Here is a 24,909-nt window from a genome sequence, read left to right as displayed (position 1 = left end):
GTGTTAATATCTAGCTGAAGCGTTCTTAAATTCTCCTAACTTCCACAGCCACCTGCACTAGAGCTTGCCCCAGGATGGACTACGCTTCCCAAGAGCACTCGCCCGTCAATCACACGAAGTGTATTGTGGTAATTGTAGTACTGGGGAAAATTTTCTCCCAGCCTTTGACTCACTCTCTGATTTAAGAGCTACCAATTAGCTGGGGCCATGTCGGTGCGGCCGTGGTCCAACCAGGAAAGCGGGTGTGGAAGCTTCGGACAATGATTGGCCAATAGATGACCTCGGGGCGGGAGCCATGAGGGAGGCGGGGCGAACACAGCGATTGGGAGAGAAATCTGCGACCGCGATCAGCGATTGGCTGCGCTCAGGGTCAGGGAGGCCTGGGAAGGGGCGGAGAAAGAAAGCTAGAGCAGGAAGAGCAGTGGCGAGGCGGCGGCCGCTGAGTCCGTGGTGGCAGAGGTGAAGGCGACAGCTCCAGGGGTTGGCAGCGGTCGCGAGAACAGGATGCAGGTCCGGGTCGGGCTGACGCTACTGCTCTGTGCGGTGCTACTGGGCTCGGCCTTGGCGTCCTCGGGTCAGTATATTTCCCCGCGGCCTGAAGGCCGGAGCCGCCGCCCCCCCGGCCTCGGTTGGTGGTCAGGGCCCTGGGGGCTCAGGGACCGGGGCTCCGCTGTCTGTAATCACACTCAGTACAGGACTGTCACTCGCTCTAACCTTGGGCTACGGTTAGCCTGGGTATTGTGGGTGTTTAGGGAGCCGGAGGAGGGGAGAAAAAGAAGGGGCGGTTACACTGCCCACACCTCTTTCTCAACGTAACAAACTTTACGTGGCTTCTCACGGATAAGGAATTGACTCTATGGGAATGAATCCCCACAGCTGGCTTAGACCCCCAACATGACCCCGGCCGGGGCTTCCTCGACCCTTGTGTAGATTATGTACCGCGTGGAGCCTGGAACTCTCCGTTTAGGTTTTGTAATTGACACACCTGGAGCTGTCACTTTGGGCAGAGCAGGGTCCAACAGCACTGGGTAGGGGTTGACAGTGGTTTGGTGCGTTTGCCTAACACCTGAGGTGATCCTTAGTCTATATGTTTTTTAAAACAGAGACTTAACGATGTAACTGTAGCCACTCTCCAACCCGCTTTTTGAAACCTTCCTGAGAAAGTGGTGACCTCTGTCACAGTGTCTCCGAGTTGCCCCATGTTTGTTGACAGCGATTTTTATCACTTTGATCCTCATAAACTGAACAACAAATAGTTGCACCCTTTTATATAGATACAGAAACTCATGGGCTTTTGAATTTATTTTCAATTATCTAATTTATGCTTTGGTTTTTAAAATTGTTTCCTTTTTGATGTTTTGGTTTGCTTACATCAGAAAACTTCTCTTGTGGGAATGTTGATTTTAAAAAACATGATATTCTAAGTGTTGATAAACAATTAGTATAGGAAACCTGGAATTTTAATCAGTGTCAGTGAACAAGATAGCTGTTCTGTGGCTTTAAATTTTTTTTGGAACAGGACAGAATGTAAATGTCAACTCCCATTAATTCAACAGAAAATTTCCCAGCTGGTTATTCAAATCCCCAAATTATCTGCCCTAGTTGTAAATCAATGCCATAAGATCATCCTGCTTCTAAAATAAGAGACCTCAACCAAAATTCTATCTATGATGTGATTTGAGATGCCATTTTAAAAGTAAGAACCATATGCACACTACTTCACTGCCAGCATACTTTGAGGTCCATTCTACTCCAGTTGTAGTAATGGTCTGTGTTCATACCAAGTCTTTTAAGACTATATAGTACATAACTCTTGAAGCACCTCTAGCAGTTGTTTGATCAAAAAAAGTAAGAAATTAAGCTGTTAAGTTTAATGGGTAAAATAACTGATGGACCGCTTTCAACAGAATTTCTCTTAGGTTTTGTTAAGAATTTGGTTTTAGGTCTGGAATAGGTCAAGAATTTGTACAGAAATATGGTCTGTAAGTGATTCTTCACACTAAAGTTTGAGAACTGCACTAATTAAAGACATTCATCTCTCTGAATTCAGTTTTCAGAGTTAAAGAAAATTAAAGCATTCAAATTGCCCTGTTTTCTTTTGACTTTGTTTCATATGCACAGAGCTCCATGTCAGTGGAGATGATATTTGAAGATCAACAATTGGGTCTCTGGGAATGTTATAATAAAACACTGTTGACACTGAAGTGTTAACTTTGGGTGTATTGGTGTAAGTAAAGGTTCAGGAAATGTCTATGTTTGGGCTGGGGATGTAGCTCAGTTGGTAGAGTGTTTGCCTCACATGCACAAAGCCCTGGGTTCAATTCCCAGCACTGCAAAAAAAGAAATGTCTGTTTTGATTTCCATCATTGTGAAAGCTGTGCCAAAACATTTCCCTGGTAAAGGCAAAATCTTAGCTGAGACTAAAATAATATAGATAACCATGTAAAAGTTAATAAAGACCAGTTGGCCCTTCCTATCAACAAATTCCAGCAGATTTAGCCAACTAAAGATGGAAAATATTTGGGGGAAAGTGTTTGTATTGAGCATGTACAAGCTTTTTTTCCTAGTCATTGTCTTCTAAACAATGTAACAACTACTTACTTAGCATTTCCATTCTACTAGGTATTATAAGTAAGAAAGTGTGTAAGTTATATACAAATACTATGTACTTTTATAAAGGGACTTTTAGCATCCTCAGCTTTTGTTGTCCCGGGGTTTGTGGGTGGAGAATCCTGGAATGAGCCCTCCATATAAAACAAGAGACAACTGTGTTATACTAATTAGTGTAAATATCATAAAACGTGATATAAAGTTTTATAAATTAAGTGCTTAGATTTTTCAGTTGGCTTTTTCATTCATTAAAGTGCTTGTTTTATACAGAATTTCAGCCTAGTTGTAAGAGTTTAGAATTAAAGCTTTGCTCCTGTATAAAAACCAGTTTGGGGGTAGTAACTTTAATGGAAATGTTAATTGTTACCCAGGAAGAGTTGCATTTATAACCAGGTAAAATAAAGTTAGCCAACAAAGAAGATCTTGATCCTATTAATAAAGACGTAGAAATATGATACTTACATTAGAAAAGCTTCCTTTCCCTGTGAATAAATAAAGAGGATTAAAAAGTTTTTTCTGAAGATATAAGTGAAAAGGTATAATGTTTCTCATTTAGAAATACATGCTTTCTTGGGGCTAGAGGTATAGTTCAGTGGCAGAGGATGTGCTTAGCATGCAGGAGCCCTGGGTTCAGTCCCTAGAGTGGCACGCACATACACACACACATACACACACACACCCTTTATTTTTTGCAGAAAGATGCAAACAATATTTATTTATGATGTACAGTGTTACAGAGTCTTTTAAATTAGATCCACTGCCAGGTATTTCAGATAATAGTTATATTAATACCATAAATTCAGAGAGTAAATTTTAAGAAGGATATTGAATTTCATGGCTTTTATTTCTTGGAACATTGCAAATGAACAGGATAGATGGTGTCATCCATTCCCTTTTGACAGATTGAGAAAATGGAGGATGAGCAAACTTTTGACATTCAACCATGTCTGTCCAAATTAACTAAGCGATGAAGCCAGTGTCACACTTAGTTTTTAAGAGGCCTCAGCTTTGGGGGAATTCAGAATCAAGAATATCCAGGATGTGTACAGATCCTAAGCAAAGTGACAGAGCAGAAGACAAGGGTATCTGGTCTCCTTTCACTAAACTTTGTATAATCGCTTTTCCTTAAAAAGTATCCTGACACTTTATGGCTTTGTTAGCTGGTATAATGAATATTGATCTTTTTTAAAGGAAAATGTACAGTTAATGAAATAGTGTGAACAATTGTATTTTCGATATGATACTGGTAAATGAGAAATCCACAGCTCTTTATTGAATCCTTTCACAATTTGTTACTTGATGTCTGTATTCTGATTTTAAAAAAAAAAAAGTCCTATTTACTTTTTGTTTATAGATTATTCCAGTGTTTTTCATCTTTAGCTGCTTGTTACATATGGGAGTGCTTAGGGCATAAACAGCTCTTTAAAAAATATATTATGTGAATGTAAATATCAGTTTGAAAGAGAAAATAGCTTATGCTTTTACATGGCTACCTGAAGTAGGCTTTCCTAGTTTAGTAACTGAGAAAGTTCTTTTATTTATCAGCAAGCTTAGTGTGTATTCCTAGTTTGTAAAGAGAGAAGAAAAGAGAAGCATGATGCAATTCACATGAAATAACCCTGATGTCACGGTCATGTCTCTTTGAGTTCAGAAACACATTTTGCTCCTGTAATGCCTAACAGTTTGTAGTTCTACAAATGTGTATGTCCTTAAATTTACTTATAGGTGTCTACATTACTTACCTATTGGCTACCTTTTTGACCTGTTGTGACAAGGTACTAGATTAGTAATTAGTAGAGTTCCTTCTAATCCAGAGTTTCAGTCTTTGGGATGTATCACACACATTTGCACACCTAATGACTTCTCTTGATACATTAACTACAAAATACATCTATGCTTAACTACATCTACACATACAACTCTGATATAATTAATAATAGAAATGAATTTTTCATTTATCTAAAGATTTGCTGAGGATGGAACTTGAGCCATCTGTTAGAACTTAGCTTAAGGTTATATTTGGAAAGAAGTTAGCAGGAAGGATGATTATTAATTGACATCACTACCTAAATGTTAAGTGCACTGTGGGACCAACATGCCATACCTTTCTCCCACCTGCCAAAATCCAAACATAAGAGGAAAGTAAAGTAAGTGAATATGAATACTAGCTATAATTTAAATGTCTTTGGATTTGACACACTTTTATAGTCAGAAGTAGACTGGTTTTCTCAGATATTCAAAACAAATGAGTAATTGTAAAATAGAGTTGTAAATTTTTGCATGAGTTGATTATATTTCTTTAAGTTAGCTTTAATGACAATACAGTTCAAAACATGTTTTTGTTACAGTTGTAACTTACAAATAATATTTAAAATAGAACTATTTGAAGTAAAGATAACAACTAAATTTTCCAGTAAAAATCAAATGGTCTCAGAGCATCTACTGGTTAATTCCTCCTATCTTATGGAGCAGAAAATACTGAATCTTACTTCTACATAAAATCAGGTAATCTTAAGAACAAGAAGGAAAACCTAGAGATCATCCGACAGTTTTGTGTTTGTTTTTTTTAAAACTGGCAGTGAATGCAAAGATCAAATATTTGCTTCTGGATATTGAGTTATTTCATGTGTTTATATAAGACCAGGAAAAAGAATAACAAGCAGCCAGAATAACAATAGAGCTGGGAAACACAGAAAGAATAAAAGGAAAATTATGTAATCTGACATAACCAAAGCAATGTGGGTGAATTTGGAAGAAAGGTGTAATTGGTGTCTGGATTCATTATTTATTTAGTATAAGCTGTCAAGTTTCTTAATAAATAGCTTTCATGTGGGTGAGTATACAAATAATATAGTACTACTTTTTATATCTATCTGGTTATCTCTTCAGTGAAGTAAACAAATTTTAGCATATTTGGCAACTCTACTGATGATGATGATGAGGAGGAGGAAGAGGAGGAGGAGGAGGAGGACAACGATGACCATGACGACGATTTCCCATTCTTGGCAGTATTAGCAAACAGTTAAATGCTGATTAACACTAAAATAAGCCAATGTAACTCCAGATCCTGAGCAGAGAACAGAATAAGTAGAAGACTAGAATATGAAATTGGATATTTATATTTATGAACTGAATAACTCATTCTCAGTAACAGACTATTTACAAAAATTGGATGGAATGTAAAGTATCTGGGGTTTGTTCATTTTGACTGGAATACAGTTGGTTTTCCTACCTGGAGAAAGAAAGAAATTACCCCCTCAACCTGTTTTTTTCTTTTCACTCAATATTTTGAGACCAGATGCCGAATACAACCAATTTTAAAATAATTGTTTGTTTTATCAAATATTTTATTTTAATAATATTTGTAATTTTCCAACAGAAAAGATGACCAATTGTATTAAAATTTCTTTACAGATGAAGAAGGCAGCCAGGAAGAATCCTTGGATTCCAAGGTGTGTACTAAAATTTGCACAGGCCAGTATTTACTGCACAATTTAAAAGCATGGAATTGTGTACTTTACTGAGGATATGAAATCTGTGTCTTTTGAGTAAAAGAATTGAATTAAAAAGAAAAGAAAAAGATAGGCAATATCAATATTAGTTATAACTCTTCTAGAGTTAAAGAAAAATCACTGACCTACAAGAGAGTAAAGTTGATACTTTCATTAAGAATGTTAGCTATGGGGCTGGGGTTGTGGCTCAGCAGAGAGCTTGTCTTAGCACACGCAAGGGCCTTGGTTCGATCCTCAGCACCACATAAAAATAAATAAAATAAAGGTATTGTGTCCAACTACAACTAAAAAATAAATATTAAAAAAAAAAAAGAATGTTGTCTATTGCCGGGCGTGGTGGTGCACACCTGTAATCCCAGAGGCTCAGGGGGCTGAGACAGGAGGATTATGAGTTCAAAGCCAGCCTCAAGAGTGGTGAGGCACTAAGCAACTCGGTGAGATATGTAAATAAAATACAAAATAGGGCTGGGGATGTGGCTCAGTGGCCAAATGCCCCAGTTCAATTTCCAGTACCAAAAAAAGAATGTTGGCTATTAACTGTAATTTCTACTTGAACATTCGGAGTGTGTATCAGAGAAGCTTAAGGGGGTAATATTTTTGTTGCCTAATTAGAAATTGGTGTTAGTCCGTGGGGGAGGGGAGGTTCTTTGAGTTTTGAGGACTGAACTTCTGCCATTTGTTTCCACTTACATGACTTTTCAAAGAAAAATGAGTGTATGCACTTATTGATTGTTTAAATGAGTAAGACTGATTCTTACATATCCAAGGAGGACACTGTATGAACTCTAATCTCTAGAAGAAATGTAGATAAAAACAGAAAATTTTAATACAATGTTACCATAGAGTAAGTATAATATATGATGAGAACATGTAGAGGGATAACCTAAGCCGGACTTTTGGAATTAAGAAAAGCTTCCTGGGAAAAGTAGCATCTGAGTTGAAATTCAAAAAAAAGAATGAGTCAAACAAGTGATGAAGGCATGTCATGAACACCAGCCAGAGCCTATAGGGATGAGCTGAAGGAGACTTAGCTGGGTTTGCAAAAGTGAAGGAAGGCTAGAGGGAGTCTTGGTTCTGTTGATAACTAAAAACACTTTATATTCTCAGAATTCTTTGCCATCAGATGAGTCAGTAAAGGACCATACCACCACAGGCAGAGTAGTTGCTGGTCAGATATTTCTTGATTCAGAAGAATCAGAATTGGAATCCCATATTCAAGAAGAGGAAGAGAGCCTCAAGAACCAGGAGGGGGAAAGTGTCGCAGAAGAAATCAGCTTTCTAGAATCTCCAAATCCAGAAAACAAGGATCATGAAGAGCCAAAGAAAGTACGGAAACCAGGTAGTCGGGATGTTTTTTTTTTTTTTGCTTTTGCTTGATTTCGGAAAGAGATAACTAAAGTTTTAAAATTAGTGAGTGTAGAAAAGTGCTGAAGAAGTCTGATTTTGTTAATTATTAACTGCATGTAAAAGTATAGTTTTATGGCATTTTCTAGATTTTAATACATTATTCACTTAACAGATTTGACCTATGTTACATGAACTGAATTCAATAAAGGAAATTCTATATGATTTATGTTTATATTCTAAAATTTCTTTTTGTATACCAAAAATTATAATTTAAAATTTTGGAACACAAAATAGAATAGAGAACTGTCTATCATGCTACATCAGCTTTTTTCAGAATTGTTAGAATAACTAGGTAATTTGTATTAGATATTTATAACTCTCCAGTTTAAGCTTTTATAAACATGTAAACTACAATCTGCTTTTTTCTCCTTTTTGACGCTTCCTTTAAATTTAAAATTTTCTTTGTGTGAGCTAAAGCCTGTTCTTCTAAAAAAATTTTCTGCTTTGCCTTATCCTTCCAGCCTTCTGTCATTTAGTTTATTATTTCAGAAATCACCACCATAGCCATTTATTATTTCATTGTTAACCACTCTCAGGAACTGATCAGCACCACATAAAAATAAATAAAATGAAAGATATTGTGTCCATCAACAACTAAAAAAAGAAAACTAAATTTTGCTAAAATGTATATACTATATTATGGCCTGCAATTTGTACTTAACTGCTTGCCATGAACATTTTCCCATGTTATTAGTCATTTACAATTGGATGGTTAATAGCTATAAAAAAAATATAAATTTACCGTAGCTTAGAAATAGGTTGAGTAGTGTGAGATCATTTTAAATTTATCTTTGTGCATATCATATTCTTAGAATCTTTTTTTTTTTTTTTTTGTACTGAGGATTGAACCCAGGGTTGCCTTACATTGAACTATATCACCAGTGCTTTTATTTTGAGACAGGGTCTCACTAAGTTGCCCAGGCTGGCCTTAAACTTGGAATTCTCCTGCCTCAGCCTCCTGAATAGCTGGGATTTAGGTGTATGCTACCACACTAGGCTTTCTTAGAATTTTTAAAAATAAGTTTTGCCGGGTTAAATGTAAATCAAGAAAATATATATGATACATAATTATTAAATTACTTTTCAAAAAAAGAATGTTCACTTCCTTTGAGACTAACTTTTTTCTCATACCTCAACCAAATATGAATTACTATTTTAAACTTGTGCCAAGTATTAGTTTAATTCATTTCTTTTTATTTTTTATTAGGAAGAGTTTTAAATACTCACAGAAGTGGAGGGTATAATGACCCCCCTACTACCTATTGCCCAGCTTCAGCGTCTGTCAACATTCTGCTGCTCTAGTTTCATCTTTTCACCCCATGTACCCTTGCATTTTTTTTCTTTTCTAGAGAATTTTAAAGCAGATTCCACATGTTCTTTTACTGTTGTATGTATCTCTAAAAGTAAGATTTTTTTTTCTAACAAAACCATAAAATTAGTTTTTATCCTTTATCACCTAATACTCAGACTGTTCAGTTTTCCCACTTGTTTCAGATGTTTTCTTATAATTGATTTGTTTGAATCAGTATCCAGACTAAGAGCTTAAGTTTCTCATAATCTGTAACAGTCTCCTGCCCTTCTTTTTAAGTGTCATTTTATTTGTTAAAAAAAAATAGTATCTTTTATGCTATATAATTTCCCACATTATGGATCTAGCATGTTGTATCCTTGTATTGTTATTTTAGTTTATTCTACTATTTGCTATATATTCTAAAAACTGTGAGTTAGCTCTAGAGGCTTGGATATGTTTGGTCCTGCTTTTTATTACACGTATACTGCATTACATTGGGAGGCATATAATATTATCTAATTGTTCCACTTTTAGTGATATAAGTTTCATCAGTGAGATCAGTTGGCATTAGCTTGATCTAGCCATACCACATTTTCTCTGATCTTTTGCCTACAAATACATTTGTATTTGTTTTCTGGATCCTGTCTTTCATTTTGGGTTACAAAGCAGTGATACTCTCTACCATTCCTTCTGGATTTGTTACTTGGGATTCTTTTATAGAGAACTTTCCCTTTTCAGGTAATTGGGGCCAACAGGATAAATTGTTGATTATTTTTCCCTTGAAATGTTTTCAAGTAATAATTTGATTCCCTTCAACAGAGACCAAAGATGTGTGGGTTTTTTTTTTCTTTTTGTTTCATTTTTATATTGTTTGTTGCTTTGCTTTGTTTTTGAGCATTGTCGGGGACATAGGGGAAAACAGATAATAAAAAATAAAGTGTGTTTTTCTATACTCATTAAACACTTCTCATACAGATATGTGGGAATATTTGTGCACATATCAAGCAGGCATTTGACAGCAAACTTCCCATTGGACATCATCTGGGTGTCCTCTCGTTTAACTCAGTCTACCTGGAGATAGCATCAGATCCCACAGATTGAGAGCTGAGTCCATAAGAGTATTTCCCTCCTCCCACTTCACATGCCAGTTGCAAGCCTTAAGTTGTTGTGCCTGAGCTGATTAGCAGTTGTAAACTGGAATTCCCATGATCTCCTCTTTGGGTTCAGGTAATTTACTAGAGCAGCTGAAAGAATGCATAAAAACACATTTACCCATTTATCATAAAGGATCTTATAAAAGATATGGATGAAGAGCACAAATAGACATGACGCAAAAAGTGAGTTATAAAAGAAAACACAGCTTTCCTATCCTCTCTAGGTGTACTCTCCACTAGGAACTTATGTGTGTTCAACAATCCAGAAGGTTTCAGAACTCAGTCTTTTGAGGTTTTTGTGAAAGATTCATTATGTAAGCATGGGTGATAACTCATTTTCCACTCATTTATGTATAGCTCAATCTTCAGCCCCTCTGAAGGGTGGGACTTAAATTTCTAACCCTCTAATCACATGGTTCCCCTGACAATAAGCTCTCATAACTGTCCAGGAGCCCCCAGGCCTCCATTCATCTCTTTAGCATACAGAAGATACTTTATCAATCCAGAGATTCTGAGGGTTTTAGGAACTGTGTGAGGAAACTGAGAGGATTGCCAAACATACATTTCAAAATATCACAAGGATCATTACAAATTCATAGATTTTTATGTATTTATGTTTCACCATATTATAGTCATTCTTTTTGTTGCTCAAATCATCCCATGTTTGGCCTTTGGAAACCCTTTTAAATTTATTCCTTCGTTCTTTTGACTTTCATAACTTTTTTCACAAATTTTTAACTTTCTTAACTTTTTTTCAGGCAGGCCAAGAAGTCTCCAACTCATCTTAATACATTTCCAAACCCAGAAATTAATATCAGTGTTTCTCCAAGGAACCTGAGTTATTTTCATGAGTTATATTCCACAGTTTAGGCCTCAAAAGATGTGTATGACCACTAAGTTTTGGTAGATAGTGTTAGGAAATATTCACACTAATACTTCCAATTCAAATTAAACATTATTGGTGAGATGATGCAAAGGGTTGGGTTGACAAATTGAACTGAGAACAGTAAGAGCTCTTATCTTTGAATATTCTCAAAAAAGAAAATTGTCACAAGACAGTCAAAGCAAAGAGAAGTTCATGACTGCCAGAGCTGTGCCCATATGCTTTCTTGTCTCGATTTAGGATGAGCTGTGGCCCAGGTTTTAACATAAAAGACCTCTAAGTAATGCATGTGGAATGTCATTTCTACAAAAGGGCTGTTTTAATCATGAGACATCTGTAGTATGTTCTTGATAATAGTGTAATTTTTTACATTTTCTGGGTAGTCATGCCTGTAGTATACCTCCCAGGTTTATGCATAATAAGCAATCTAGATAGACCAAATCTATCCTGCTAAAGCATTTAGTAAGTAAGCATTGTTCCTGTAGTACTTCTAATGTGCTTGCCAGAATGTCTCTCATTAGCATGTTTCTAAGGTAATTTGATCAAGTCATCTCTATTTCTTGAGCCAGTAAGAGGAAAGAACAGATTGTAGAACTAACACTAGCTTTTCTGTCATTGCAGACCTCTATTTGTTTCCTTTTATGTTTTTTTCTTTTTTTTTATTGGTTGTTCAAAACATTACAAAGCTCTTGACATATCATATTTCATACATTAGATTGAAGTGGGTTATGAACTCCCAATTTTACCCCAAATGCAGATTGCAGAATCACGTCGGTTACACATCCACAATTTTACATAATACCCTATTAGTAATTGTTGTATTCTGCTACCTTTCCTATCCCCTACCATTCCCCCACCCCTTCCCTCACATCTTCTCTCTCTACCCCATCTACTGTAATTCATCTCTCTCCTTGTTTATTTTCCCATTCCCCTCACAACCTCTTATATGTAATTTTGTATAGCAATGAGGGTCTCCCTTCATTTCCATGCAATTTCCCTTTTCTCTCCCTTTCCCTCCCATCTCATGTCTCTGTTTAATGTTAATCTTTTCTTCCTGCTCTTCCTCCCTGCTCTGTTCATAGTTGCTCTCATTATATCAAAGAAGACATTTGGTATTTGTTTTTTAGGGATTGGCTAGTTTCACTAAGCGTAATCTGCTCTAGTGCCATCCATTTCCCTGCAAATTCCATGATTTTGTCATTTTTTAGTGCTGCGTAATACTCCATGGTGTATAAATGCCACATTTTTTTTTTTATCCATTCATCTATTGAAGGGCATCTGGGTTGGTTCCACAGTCTAGCTATTGTGAATTGTGCTGCTATGAACATCGATGTGGCAGTATCCCTGTAGCATGCTCTTTTAAGGTCTTCAGGGAATAGTCCGAGAAGGGCAATAGCTGGGTCAAATGGTGGTTCCATTCCCAGCTTTCCCAGGAATCTCCATACTGCTTTCCAAATTGGCCGCACCAATTTGCATTCCCACCAGCAATGTACAAGTGTACCCTTTTCTCCACATCCTCGCTAGCACTTGTTGTTGTTTGACTTCATAGTGGCTGCCAATCTTACTGGAGTGAGATGGTATCTTAGGGTGGTTTTGATTTGCATTTCTCTGACTGCTAGAGATGGTGAGCATTTTTTCATGTACTTGTTGATTGATTGATTGATTGTATGTCCTCCTCTGAGAAGTGTCTGTTCAGGTCCTTGGCCCATTTGTTGATTGGGTTATTTGTTATCTTATTGTCTAATTTTTTGAGTTCTTTGTATACTCTGGATATTAGGGCTGTGTCTGAAGTGTGAGGAGTAAAGATTTGTTCCCAGGATGTAGGCTCCCTATTTACCTCTCTTATTGTTTCTCTTGCTGAGAAAAAACTTTTTAGTTTAAGTAAGTCCCATTTGTTGATTCTTGTTAATAACTCTTGTGCTATGGGTGTCCTATTAAGGAATTTGGAGCCCGACCCCAGAATATGTAGATCGGAGCCAACTCTTTCTTCTATCTGACACAGAGTCTCTGATTTGATATCAAGCTCCTTGATCCATTTTGAGTTAACTTTTGTGCATGGCGAGAGAAAGGGATTCAGTTTCATTTTGTTGCATATGGATTTCCAGTTTTCCCAACACCATTTGTTGAAGATGCTATCCTTCCTCCATTGCATGCTTTTAGCCCCTTTATCAAATATAAGATAGTTGTAACTTTGTGGATTAGTCTCTGTGTCCTCTGTTCTATACCCGCCTGTTTTGGTACCAGTACCATGCTGTTTTTGTCACTATTGCTCTGTAATATAGTTTGAAATCTGGTATCGCTATACCGCCTGATTCACACTTCCTGCTTAGAATTGCTTTTGCTATTCTGGGTCTTTTATTTTTCCATATGAATTTCATGATTGCTTTATCTATTTCTACAAGAAATGCCTTCGGGATTTTGATTGGCATTGCATTAAACCTATAGAGAACTTTTGGTAATATCGCCATTTTGATAATGTTAGTTCTGCCTATCCATGAACAGGGTATATTTTTCCAACTTCTAAGGTCTTCTTCTACTTCTCTCTTTAGGGTTCTGTAGTTTTCATTGTATAGATCTTTCACTTCTTTTGTTAGGTTGATTCCCAAGTATTTTATTTTTTTGGAGGATATTGTGAATGGAGTGTTTTTCCTCATTTCCGTTTCAGAAGTTTTGTCGCTGATATACAGAAATGCCTTTGATTTATGCGTGTTGATTTTATATCCTGCCACTTTGCTGAATTCATTTATTAGTTCTAGTAGTTTCTTTGTAGACCCTTTTGGGTTTGAGGGTGATCTGGCTGTGACATCTGTCACCCCATTGATCGCCAGGGTTGATTCTGCTGATCTGGCTGGCTAGGCGGGTGTCCCCTTCCTCCCGAAGCTGCGCGCTCGGTCGAAGAGGACGACCTTCCCCAATAGAGGAGGACTGGTCTTCGGTCAAGGGTATATGAGTAGCTGCGCTCCCCTGCTAGAACCTCCATACAAGCTCCTTTTATGTTTGTGTTAGTTTTTGTTGATGCTGGAATTCTTAGTACCTGATGACATTAATGTTATATTGCTTTGTCCTAATCTATGTGTATGTATAGTTTCAAAATAACAGCAACAACCTTACCACTGACCATGGGCCACTGAAAGCAGTCTGAGATTTCTTTATATTTTTTTGTCCTTAGTACATGTTTTAGTAGGGATTTATAAGTATTTTAAAATCACTTGAGTAATTCTCTGTTATACCAACAACTTGACAAACGTTTAGATGTGTTTTCATTTGTTTTAGTCTTCATTAATGACAGAGATTCATTTTTAATTTCTTCTTAGTATATGAAAAGGCTTATATTCTTTTTAAAATTTTTTAGTTGTAGTTGAACACAATACATTTATTTATTTATTTTTATGTGGTGCTGAGGATTCAACCCAGTGTCTTGCACATGCTAGGCGAGTGCTCTATCACTGAGCCACAACCCCAGCCCAAGGCTTTTATTCTTATACATATATAATAGATTATTTATGCATGGCTTTGTGTGTATGCAATTCAGAATGCTTAGAATTGGGTTATATGACAATTACTTCTAAACTTACTGTTTTTGTCAGCCCCTCATTTATGTTGCTGCCATTATTAAGCTTCCTGAAACCCAAGTTTGACCCTTTACAATCAGTCATAACCTCTCCATCTGCCTTATGAGATGAAGTGCAACTCCTTAGCATGATTCACAGAGTCTTCAAAGTCTGATATATCAGCTGCCTTCTGTAACCTCATCTGCAGCTCTTTCCCCAAACATCCTTTCTCAACGGGACTAAATCCCTCACTGTTCCTTACCTACACCCTTTAGTTTATGCCTTGGGCCTTTGTTCAGGTTCTCTCCCCTGTGCTTAAAATGCCTTCCTCACTCCTTAAACAAATCCATCTACCAAATTTCTGCTCATCCTTAAAGATAAACTTATATTTACCCTTTCTAAAATAGTTCCTGAAATACCAAGGGATGATTGAAGAGTTTCTGGATATGAGAGCTTCCTGTCTGGCCTCCCTGCTTTCACTCTTTCAGATACCTGACTGCAGCTACACTGATCCTTCTTTCTGCTCAAAAACCTCCCGTGGCTTCCTGTCATACCCAGAATCCAAACTTACCTTTACTACCTTTACATGATAAGACCCTTCCTCTGTCCAGCTTTACTTGCATGACTCCAGTCACACTTGCCTTTTTACTGTTTCTTGAACATCTTACACTTATTTTCAACTGTAGTAGAGATCCCTAAGACCACAGCCCCAGATTCAGTAATTCACAATAAAGACTCAAAGCACTCAGTGTGTAGTTGTAGTCACACCTGTGATTTGTTACAGGAAAAGAAACAAAATCAGCCAAGGAAAAGGTGCGTAAGGTGAAGTCTGGGGAAAACTGGATGCAGGCTTTCAAGAGTCCTCTCCCAGTAGAATCACACAGGATGTGCTTAATTTCCCCAGCAAAAGTTGCAGTAACACATGTTAGGTGTTTTCTATCAGGGAAGCTCATTGGAGAGCCAGTACTTGGAGTTTTTCTTGAGGACAAGTTAAATTGGCACCTTCTACCTGGCATATGCCAAAAATTTCGGACTCTCAGAAGGAAAGCAGGTGTTCGGCATAAGCCTTACTGTTTGTACAGTTTGGGTGAGCCATTCTTATCAATTAGAATGGTGGGAACTCACCAGAATTCTAATTTCACAGCTTAGAAAGGCAACCCTTATAAGCAAGCCTTTTCAAGGATAGAAGTTTAGACCTGGTACTTTAACTCTTCTCTGCCTGGTCTGCCCCTTGGTCACTGACCAAGGTGTCTTTACAGCAAACTTATTCTCAGTAAGTCCCAGGCAGTAGTGAGGCCAACCTTCTGTATTGATTTCAGTTATGCCCTTTAGTCCTCTACTTAGCTGCCTAAGTTTTATACTTAGCCAGTTGAAACAAATCCTATTAATTGTAATATGTCTATCTTAGAAAGCCAGATGGCTTCCTCCTCAAGTTTCTGTATTAATCCTTCTTTAACCTGTCCCAGAGCATCAGTTCAGGCACAGCATGACTGGTAGCCAGTGAGGTGAGGCTGACCTGAAAGTCTTCCAAGACTGAGGCAGTGTTACGAGTTCAGTCCCACAGGGTACCTGTGTTAACCCTGGAAACAATGAGTTTACAGTTATTGGGCACCTCAAGCAAGACATACATTAGGCTACAATGTGGCTTCCCACCATGGGCAGCTTATCCTAGGTTTCCTACTCCAGCCCAAATAATTAGTCCAGTCCCTGGTTTCACAGGGACTGCCAGTAGATTCCACTTGTTTTGCTGTGACCTAATTTATCTAACTCATGAGTCTCAACCACAGCTGCATATTTTCTGCATGAAAAGTGCAAGAGCTGGGCCACCTTCTATTTTTCATAGTCAGCCCTGTCAGGTATAATCATAGATTCCACAGTGTGAATTCAGTCACTTTCCCAACAGCTTGGAAAGACGCACAGAGTTTTCCTTTAGGAAGCAGTAGAAACTTCTGGAATAGTTTTGAAAAACAAAAATCACTAATGCTATCTTACCTCCTCCTTGTTCCCCAGATCAGGGGTTTCAGTTTATATTCCTCAGTTGTTACAAAATCAGTGTTTCTATTAAGAGATCATAATTTACAGTTTTTCAGTCTTCCCCTAATCTCATCCATAACTTTTGTCAGAGAAGCAGGTGTACTAGAGGATCAAAAACATCTTCAGAGAAAAGCATTTTTATACAATGTCGCCAGAAAGTTGATGTTCAGAAATTTTTCAAAGCAAAATTTTGAATTTTCAAAACATTCAGAATAGGTTTACATCATATCCTCACACCCCTTTCATCCTTATCATTTATCCAAGGAGCAGCCTAGAAAAGAACAGTTCCTTTCAAAGGACAACCATACTTAACAAATCAGATTTCATGGAAGTATGTGGAGCAGTAAGGAGTGAGGGAAGCCATGTTGGGTGTTAGTCCATTTTTGTAACTTCAGCTAATAAGGAAAGCAAATACAAGAGTCAGCAATAGTGAGACATGCTTTGAGAAGGAGTCAGATTGACCTCTTCAGAGTAGAGGATTTCTGTAACGGACATTCTCCCAACTTGGAACTTTTGGCAGTAATCACATGTTCAGAAAGCCATCAGTCTCCGTATCAGAAATACCTAGCCAATCTGCAGCTGAATTTCAACTGGTCCCTTCAGAGAACAAGCTTTTTCTGTGGACATTTTTATATGACTCAGACAGTCCTGCCAAGCAAAAAGAGAAGTGTCCTAAATGAACAGGGTTGCAGCTTCTGAGTTCTGTTCATTGAGCCTTTGCTTGCATTCAGCTCATCCTGAGGCTGATAGCTTACACCAGGCAGTTTAGGTCGGTTTTAGATCTGGAAATTAAGGTCAATAATTCAGGATTCAAAAAAAAGCCAACTTTTCTTCAATCGTAACAGAGGTGAAATGCTCCAGAGCCAGGAAGTTCAGTTGATAAGCAAGGCTTTTCTGGGCTCCTTGTCTAGTCAATCTTTTTTTTTTTTAATATTTATTTTTTAGTTGGACACAATAGCTTTATTTTATTTATTTATTTTTATGTGGTGCTGAGGATCAGACCCAGGGCCTCACACATGCTAGACGAATGCTCTACCACTGAGCCACAACCACAGCCCCTGTCTAGTCAATCTTAAAGAGTCCAAATTGTCCCACTCAAAAATATACTCATCAGGCTGGAAAATCATCAGCCTTTAAACATCATACCTCAGCTCTCACCAGAATTCATCAGGAAATTAAAACCAGTTTTTGAAAACTCCAAAAGTATATCATTTATAGAGCATCTCTTCTTCTTGTTATCTCCCTATTTCCAGACACTTCAATAAGGAAAAATCCAAATTCCATAAGCAGAATGATCAGCTACAGAGACTATTCTGTTTCTGGTACTCAGAGCTTAATAACACAGCCACTGATGGCAGAAAGCAAGGAATTTATGTCCCACTGACACATTTCTTTTTTGTCATTTCCCTTGAGGATTCCTCTAGTATTTATGAAATCATAAATGTTTAACATTTTAATTTTTATCTTATATACAGATATATAAACCACTAAAAATATTCATTTTTTTCCCTTCTTATACAGTTTACTCAACCTCTCAGTAGTCACTTCAGCATTTGCTACCTTAACCTTATAGCTGCCAGAGACAGGCTGCAGTGCAGTGGAGGGAGGAAGGCTACAACAGCAACAGCAGCAGCTAGGCTGGAAAAAGCTGCTGGAGTGTTTCCTCCTCCCACTTTCCCCAACCCCACCCCTATTTAACTCAAATGTTGCTTCAGCCCTACACTTGATGTTTCTCCCCCTACTAAAAGAGAAGAATGCAAATTTTTAACATTTAGACCTACCCTGGGGAACTTTAGGGTCCTTTTTCCTCCATTGGAGGGAAGATAAAAGCCAAAGACATCACACATCACCTGGGCTACTCTGCTTTTCCCCTCAGTTTAACTGTGGGGCTGTGGGGCCATGGGGCCAATAGCAGTCAAAGCAAACCAACCTTTCTGAAGTTGGTTCAGTCATTTTCAGATCCCACACGTACTTTTACCTCTGATAACAGCCAGCCACTCAGCTACAACCTCGTATCATAGTTGACTCTAGCCACCTGGACACTGAAGAATCATTACATACCATCCTTTATCCTTCCTCTTTCAAAACATACTTTCACCATAGTTCAGTGAGTCTGGGTCATGATCAAATCCCACTTCTGTTGGCAGCTGTGCCCTTGGGTACCCAAGACCATCCCAAGATTTGATAATTTGGTAAAAGGAAATAGGATATGATTATTATTGGGTTTTTTTTTGTTCCACGTTATTTTTTTTTATTTGTTCTTTCTAGATATATAAGACAGAAGAGTGTATTTTAACATATTACACATACATGTAATATAACTTCCCATTCTTGTGGTTGTACATGATGTGGAGTTTAACTGGTCATGTATTCACATAGGAAAGTTATGTCCAATTCATTCTACTGTCTTTTGATTATGATTTATTATAGTAAAAGTATGCAAAGAAAAATCAACATAGGAAAAAGATACATGAGGCAAAAACAGGTATGAACATAAACTCCACATTTATACAAGCAATTTAGGCACAGTAAGTAACTTTCATAAGTTAGAATGGTAGGAACTCTCCCAAATTCTTAAATTCCCAGATACCATCCAAGGGCCTACCATATAAGCATGCCTTTCAAAGGATAATAGACCTCTGTGTTAGCTATTTTCATAACAATTAACATTTGTTGAAAATGAACGAATAGCCATCAAGAGAGGCTTGATTACATTGTGGTATTCCCTGCTATAGAGTACTTGTAGTCATTTTAAAAAGAACATGGTTGGTTACAAATAAAGTTCATCAAACAGAGGCAGAAATCAAGGTTTATTTGGCTTGCAAAAACAAAGCTCCCTAAGCAGGCAATAGGTAGATGGTTAGGGGCTTTTGCCTTCAGGAGGTCCAGCTCTTTCTTTCTCCCCTGTTCAGCCTCCTTAGTAGATTGACTTCATCCCCATGTTTATTCCACATGGTCAGTCCTAATAGTAGCTGCACTTATACGTCCTAGATCCTTAGGAATGCCTGAATTAGAAAAGCAAAAGCCCTGCAGAACCACTAGTAGAACTCTGCCATATCTGTCCTTTCAGTCTCTGGAAGAATGTCAGTGATAAAGTAAGTAAAAACATCATATTGTAAAACAATTCCCTGCTATATTTGGACCTGGAATGTCCCACAAAAAGCAATGCAACAATATTCAGAGGTGAAAAGATTGGATTGTAAGGGCTCTGGCTTCATCAGTGAATTAATCCATTTGATGGATTAATCATTTGAATGGACTTACTGGGAAATGAAGAAAATGATAGGGAGGCGAGAGCAAGAAGTAAGTCACTCGGGTTTTGGCCTTAGGGACTGCATCAGTCTCTAGTGTCCCTGCCCCCACTTCGTAGCTGCCATGAACTGATACAGCTTTCCTCTCCCATGCCCTTTCGTCATGATATTTCTTCAGTGAAGTTGGCACCATTAACTGGGACCTTTGTCACTATAAGCCAAAATAAGTCTTACCTCCTCCAAGTTGTTCATGTTAGGTATTTTGGTCACAGCAGCAAAAAGCTGATAAACACATTCACTTAGTATGATCCTGTATTATTAGAGTTCTTTAGAGAAACAGAACCACAGGCAGTCTGCTAACAAATCCCTTGTTCAGGAGAGGTTGGTCTTTGTTCTAATTAGTACTTATTGATTAGCTAAGGTTGACCCACATTACAGAGGGTAATCTACTTTACTCAGAGTCCACCAATTTAAATATTTTCTCATTGAGCACAGGATGCACACCTGTAATCCAGGGTCTTGGGGGCTGAGGCAGGACAAGTGCAAGTATGAGGACAACTTCAGCAGTTGAGCAAAGCCCTAAGCAACTTAGCAAGACTTTGTCTAAAAAAAAAAAGGCTGGGGATATAGCTCTATGGCAAAGTACCCCTGGATTAAATCCTTAGTACCACAAAGTATTAAAATGAAATGTTAATCACACCCAAGTGTCACCTTCCAGAAACATTGAGAATAATATTTGACCAAATATCTGGGCATCATGATTTGATTCATTAAGACACAAAATAAAACATCACAGATCCTTTATATGAAAAAAAGACCCTTTTTTTTCGTGTTTACGAATAAAAACAGACAAAAATTTCTTTTCTGTTAACTATCCTTACCTGTGGAGAAAAAGAATTTGAAGTGGTAGATAAAGATGACTGATTTTTCTTTCATTTGTGCTATTTCTGCTATCCTTTAATAAAGCCTTCCACTCGCTACTCTACACTTTAATTTGGTACACATTTCTGTTTGGATTATCTCCTAAAATAAACACATTATCTTTATAGTTTTAAAAACTAAAAAAAAGAATAATTAAATAGAATAACCAGCATCATGAAATATTTCAGTGGCACAAAGGGAATTGAGTTTAAATTTAAATCGGGTTCCAAAGGAAGCAAGTTAGTTGAGTAGCAGAATGGCATTGTTACCGCTGTTTACCAGTGACAAGAAGCAATAATGCTGAAGTATAATACCAGAGAAGCACACCAAGGCAAGTGTAGAGTGGAAAGTGGAAGCTTTATTAAAGGACAGCAGAAAAGACCTCCCTGGAGGAAGAAGGGGACCCAAAAGGCCGTAAATCCATGGAAGGGGAGGTCTTCTCTTTTTTATAGCTAAGGTCTTCTTTTAGTCCTCCCACATTCCTGTCCTTTGTTTTCCTCAATCCTGCAGTGATTGAGGGAAGGCCAAAAGGTGGGATATAGGTGGACTGGAGGAGTAATCTGTGCAGGAAGGGTCTGGGGTGGTTTGATTAGTGTCTCTCTGTTTGCTGGGAACTGCTACTTAGGATGGGTTTGGGCCTTGGGGACATTAACATTTCAATTTCCCCAATTGCTGTTCTGGTTTCCTGAACTCCATTCGATAATGGTCTCCATTTTCTTTATCTTACTGGATATTAGACCTGATTTACCTAACTACACTAACTACCTATCTTTAAATCTGGCTTCAGCATGTCTACCTTTTGCTTAGTAGGGATGGCAGGGAAAGAATGACCTTTCACCTAATAAGCAAAAAAAAAAAGGTAGAAGAGAAGGGAAGCATAGGCTGGGCCTGCAGGGGGTCCAGGCTTTAATAGAAAAGACTTTGACTATTGTTTCTTTTCTTTGCTTTTATAAGAAATTATTTGTGTAAGAAAACTCTTTTAGAAAATCATTCTTAGGGAAAACCAAGGCATGCTCACTCCCACCAGGGCCTCTGAAATTTAAATTACTTGTCAAGCCATTGTGTAGAGAAACTCATTGTTCTTAAATAACATTTTCCCAACAAGTTTTGGGCCAGTACTTGTTTCTGTTTCCACTTTTAAATGATCAGTTTCTTTTCATACAGAGCTGAGGTTTTTATGAACTCTGTTTTGTTCATACTCCACATCATAGTTCATTTTTCTACTGAAAAATATATTTTCATCTATAAAGCAATGACTCCCTTAATGTAGCGTGTTTGTTTACAAATATAGTTTTTCAACTGTGTTTAGCAGTTCACAACTTTACAGGCAAAGTAATCTGCCTGTAACATTGGTATTTCCCCCTAAGTATTACTAGGACAGAATCCCAGGCAACAATAATACTGCTTCATTTGGCCTAGACCATTTGCTTTATTTTCATTCATTCATTCATTTATTTTTAAATTTTTTACATTGACAGATAATATTGAATGCTTTGTTATGTATAACAATGTTTTGAAGTACCCATAACATTGTGGAATGGTTAAATCTAGCTAATTTTTAACCAGGGCTTTGCCTCCCATTGTCATTTTTGTGGTAAGAGCACACATCCCTCAAACATTTTTCAAAATAATAATATATCATTGATCATAGTCTTCTTGATGTACTTTGTATATCATATACAATAGATTTCTTGAAATTTATCCTCCTATCTAACTATAATTATATATCCTTTGACCTTCCCCCCACTACCCCAATCACAACCACCCTGGCCTCTTGCAGCCACCATTCATTCACCTCTCTACTTAAGAGATCAGCATTTTAGATTCCACAGGAGTGAGATCATGCTGCCCCATTTACTTTAAATCAAGTATGACAACTGTGATTTCCCTTAAATCATCTACACAGGTGTTTTGTTTCAGTACTCTGGGGATGTGTGTGTATGTATGAGATGATCAGTTTGTTGATGGAGCTTTTGTCTTGATGTTTTAATAAAACTGGTAAACACTTTTACAATTGTCTTGAGATTTGTAACTTTTAACACAAACTGTTTTTCAGTTATATTTGACTACAAATACATTTGAATTAGATGCTACTGACTACTATGTTTTTAAAAAATTATATATAATTTAAATATATACACACACACACACATATATATTAGTTGTGGGTGGACACAATACCTTTATTTTTATGTGGTGCTGAGGATCAAGCCTCATGTGTGCTAGGTGAGCGCTCTACTACTGAGCCACAACTACAGCCCCACTACTATGTTTTAATGAACGAGATTGCCTCAAATAAGCAGCATGAATAGTTCATTTTCTTCTATTTAACAGAACACTGATCTAAACTTATAGATACAATATCAATCTTTAATAACACTGTGAATGTTCTCAAAGTGGGAACTTTGCAAAGTAAATTTCTTGTGTTTATTCATATAGATCAAATTAACTTTTAGGGTTTGGCTTTGTCTTGATTTTACAATAAAAAATGAGGACAGGGTATGTTTATATTCCCCAGACATTTAATTCAATATATATAACAGCAGTCTAGCCACATTTGTATTTTTCTCTCAAAACTATTTCCTTCAGCATTCAAACATGCTATATTTTACATTAAAATAAAAAACCTGTACCCTTCCAGGTACCACCCTATTTCTCTACTCCCTTGATAGCATAATTTCTTGAGAGAGTGGTCTGTAAGCACTGATTTCACTTACTGTATTCCTATTCTCTAATCCAGTTCTAAGAGGTGTTAGTCCCCTCCCAGACCACTAAATCATCCCTTCACCAGTCACATTGTGATTGGTGGATACCTGGTCATTTCTTGGTCCTCATCTTAGTAATGCCTCACCACTATTTGTTCCCATCTCTGAAGATGCTTTCTTTACTTAGCTGCTGATTCCTTTATCTGCCTAATATTGAAACATGAGACTTGGGATTCAGCCTTCTGTCCTTTTACCTGTCTACACTACTCTCTAGTTATCTTTAATTCCCTCAGTGTTGATAATACCCACATTTCTATTTAGGGCTGTGCCAAAGTTGATGTGACCAATCTCCTCTATCAGTAGATCTTTGAGGTTTTTTTTTAAGGTTAATTTTTTAAATTGAATTGGTGATTCATTTAACAGTGGAGTTTTATGAATGCTTCTATGTTGTGGAATTTCTTTTTTTTAATTTATTCTTTCTAGATGCATGTGACAGTAGAGTATATTTGACATACTATATATACATAGAATAAGAATAACTTGTTTCAATTAGGATCCCATTATTATTGTTGTATAAGATGTGGAGTTACATTGGTTGTGTATTCATATATAAGGATAGGAAAAATTCTGTCTTTTCTGTTCTCATCCTCCCATCCTTCCCTTTATTTCCTTTTCTCTGGTTCAATGAATTTCTAATTTTCTATTCAGTCTTATATTTTTAAAATTACAATACTGTACAGATCTCTCTTACATATAATCTCTTTGAATACTTGTGAGAGCTTTCTGTAAGTAAGGATCCTAAAAGTAGAAAAACTGCATCTAAAGATATGAATCTTTTAAATCCTAAAAAGTATGACTAACTGTCCCTTCTAGAGAAGTTGTGCTAATTTATGTACCTGCCAGCAGTGTGAATAAACTTATATATTCAGCTGGACAACTGAGTGTTTTCAGTTTTGTTTTGTTTTTGTTTTTTGTTGTTATTGTTTTACTTTTTTAAGCTTGCTTGCTTGCTTTCTTTTGATACTGGGGATTGAACCCTGGAGAGCTTACCCACTGAAGCACATCCCTAGCCTTTTTTTTTTTTTTTTTTCAGTAATGAGACAGGGTGTCACTGAGTGCTCAGGGCCTTACTAAGTTGTTGAGGCTGGCTTTCAACTTGCAATACTCCTGTCTCAGTCTCCCAATTTGCTGAGATTACAGGTGTGCACCACCATTCCTGTGCACAAGAATACCATCTTGAATAATTTTAATTGAATTTGCAAGAGCAGATTTCTACTAGTTTAAATATAAAGCAATACAATAATTTCTTATGTGCCACAAATTAAGGATCTTACTCTTAATTTTAATACTTAATTTATTTCTTATTATTGATTTTATTATTTTTTAAATACATGACAACATGGAATGCATTATAATCCTTATTACACATATAGAGCACAATTTTTGTATCTCTGTATATAAAGTATGTTCACTTCAATTTATGCCATTATACATGTACTTTTTTTGTATTACAATTCTTAATACACATATATACCACAATTTTTCATATCTCTGTTTGTATAAAAGGTATGTTGACACCCAATTCAAGTT

The 24,909-nt window shown here is 37.0% G+C and overlaps 1 protein-coding gene and 1 non-coding gene across 2 annotated transcripts in view; both read left to right on the top strand.

Moving 5' to 3' along the window:
- Positions 1 to 383: 383 nt before the first annotated feature.
- Positions 384 to 24,909, top strand: part of Sel1l (SEL1L adaptor subunit of SYVN1 ubiquitin ligase) — a 65,845-nt gene continuing 41,319 nt past the window's right edge. Inside the window, exons 1-3 of the mRNA XM_005321293.4 lie at positions 384 to 574; positions 6,025 to 6,062; positions 7,230 to 7,461. Of these exons, the coding sequence (XP_005321350.1) occupies positions 505 to 574; positions 6,025 to 6,062; positions 7,230 to 7,461 (340 nt within the window). The 5' untranslated portion in view covers positions 384 to 504. The remainder of the gene's footprint in view (positions 575 to 6,024; positions 6,063 to 7,229; positions 7,462 to 24,909) is intronic.
- Trnav-cac (transfer RNA valine (anticodon CAC)) lies at positions 2,263 to 2,336 on the top strand. Its single transcript has one exon. It is a non-coding gene; the product is annotated as a tRNA-Val (tRNA).

The sequence above is a fragment of the Ictidomys tridecemlineatus genome, chromosome 5 (assembly GCF_052094955.1).
Source record: "Ictidomys tridecemlineatus isolate mIctTri1 chromosome 5, mIctTri1.hap1, whole genome shotgun sequence".
Taxonomy (NCBI): Eukaryota; Metazoa; Chordata; class Mammalia; order Rodentia; family Sciuridae; genus Ictidomys; species Ictidomys tridecemlineatus.
Note: the sequence above shows the minus strand (reverse complement) of the source record. Positions and strands in the feature narration are given on the sequence as shown.